The sequence below is a fragment of the Alligator sinensis genome, unplaced genomic scaffold (genome assembly GCF_000455745.1).
Source record: "Alligator sinensis unplaced genomic scaffold, ASM45574v1 scaffold1360_2, whole genome shotgun sequence".
Classification (NCBI taxonomy): Eukaryota; Metazoa; Chordata; order Crocodylia; family Alligatoridae; genus Alligator; species Alligator sinensis.
In genome coordinates this window covers 18,338-19,768 of record NW_005843005.1, presented here as the reverse complement: position 1 = coordinate 19,768, position 1,431 = coordinate 18,338, and the positions used below count along the sequence as shown (strand labels likewise).

The window sequence follows — 1,431 nt, the reverse complement described above, 5'->3', positions numbered from 1 at the left end:
TTTGCTCCCTGGGTAATTTGCTGCTCTGTTTTCTGCTCCCTGCTCAACCTGCTAATTTGCCTTCTGCTCCGTCTCTGAACTGCCATGTGTCAAACATGAAGGCTTCCCATGCCACTTGTAGCACCCATGCCACTTGTTGGCCACTCCTGCTCTTATACTGTTTCTCCTGTCTTAGTATTTTTATGTCCTTAGACTACTATTCTAAAAACACTTGCCCATACCTAGTTCAGTCTGTTGCTGGTCGTAGATATGTAAAGTTTCAATAAATGTTTGCAAGACTAGGTCTTCAGCTTGTAAATTCTTTGGATTACAGACCTCACAAGATCCCAGTCATGGTCAAAGCTTTTGGGCTATATTGCAACAATACAAATACAAACTCATGCACTAGCCAAAATGGGGAATAAGCTGCAAAAACACAAAGAAACATCTATGTTTAAGCAACACTGACCCACAGATTCTATGAGGGGAAAACTTCTTAAATAGTAACATAAAATAAATCCATCTTACCATAAATTCCTGTTGAAATACAGGGGAATGCCTGTAAAACACAAACAAATAAATAAGTGGATTTTTGTTTTTCAAATGCTTATCAAAACTAAGAATATTTTAAATGCCTACTTATTACCATTACAAGATGCAATATCCAAGTCTGGACAAGAGAACTATACCAGAGATCAATATTTTAATACACACTATAGGAACTGAGAAACACAATCTATGGATGGTCCTTGTCGTCACTGCTAATGCTAGCTTTCTCCTCAGTGGCTGCATCTATACACATGCTTAACTGTGAGTAGACTAATTAGCTGTGAAGTAAGCATCGTTGTCTACACGTGTACATATTTCACTGTTAGGGCGGCTAGGATCTGGAACCAACTTCCTAGGGAAGTGGTCCTCGCTCCTACCTTGGGTAAATTCAAAAGGAAGTTGGACGAACACCTGTCTGGGGTCATGTGATCCCAGCGTGTGCTCCTGCCAGTGGCGGGGGGTCAGACTAGATCATCTGTTCAGGTCCCTTCTGACCCCAAACTACTATGAAACTATGAAACCATAAAATAGTACGGCTGAGGACAGTACTATCTTACTGTGGGGTAATTAACTGTGATTAAGTGCATGTGTAGACACTGATTGCAGGCATACATTGTGCCCAGGCAGCCGGTAGCCAGACTCCTGCCTGCCACCTAGCCACACAACTCCGTAGTTTCAGCACCCTCATTCCCCAGGCAGTCCCTTTGCTGCCTGATGCCACCACCCAGAGCCTGACCTGATCCCCAATGCTCCCTGCCAGCCTGGTCCGAGCAGGGCAGGAGTGGCTCTGGCATAAACTGTTCCACCCCAGCTCAAATTGCTACTGTCCTGGGTGCACATGTAGATGCTGTGCCTGGGTGTAGTTTACTTCAGCTCAAACTGCTCCAGAGTCTAATGCTTTGA

The 1,431-nt window shown here is 44.1% G+C and overlaps 1 protein-coding gene across 1 annotated transcript in view; it reads right to left on the bottom strand.

The window, feature by feature from the left end:
- The window catches only part of LOC102388229 (O-acetyl-ADP-ribose deacetylase MACROD2-like), a gene marked incomplete at both ends in the record, with an annotated part of 443,367 nt that extends 442,829 nt beyond the window's left edge, over nucleotides 1-538 (bottom strand). Inside the window, one exon of the mRNA XM_006036701.2 lies at nucleotides 508-538. Within this exon, the coding sequence (XP_006036763.2) occupies nucleotides 508-538 (31 nt within the window). The remainder of the gene's footprint in view (nucleotides 1-507) is intronic.
- Between the last annotated feature and the right edge of the window lie 893 nt (nucleotides 539-1,431).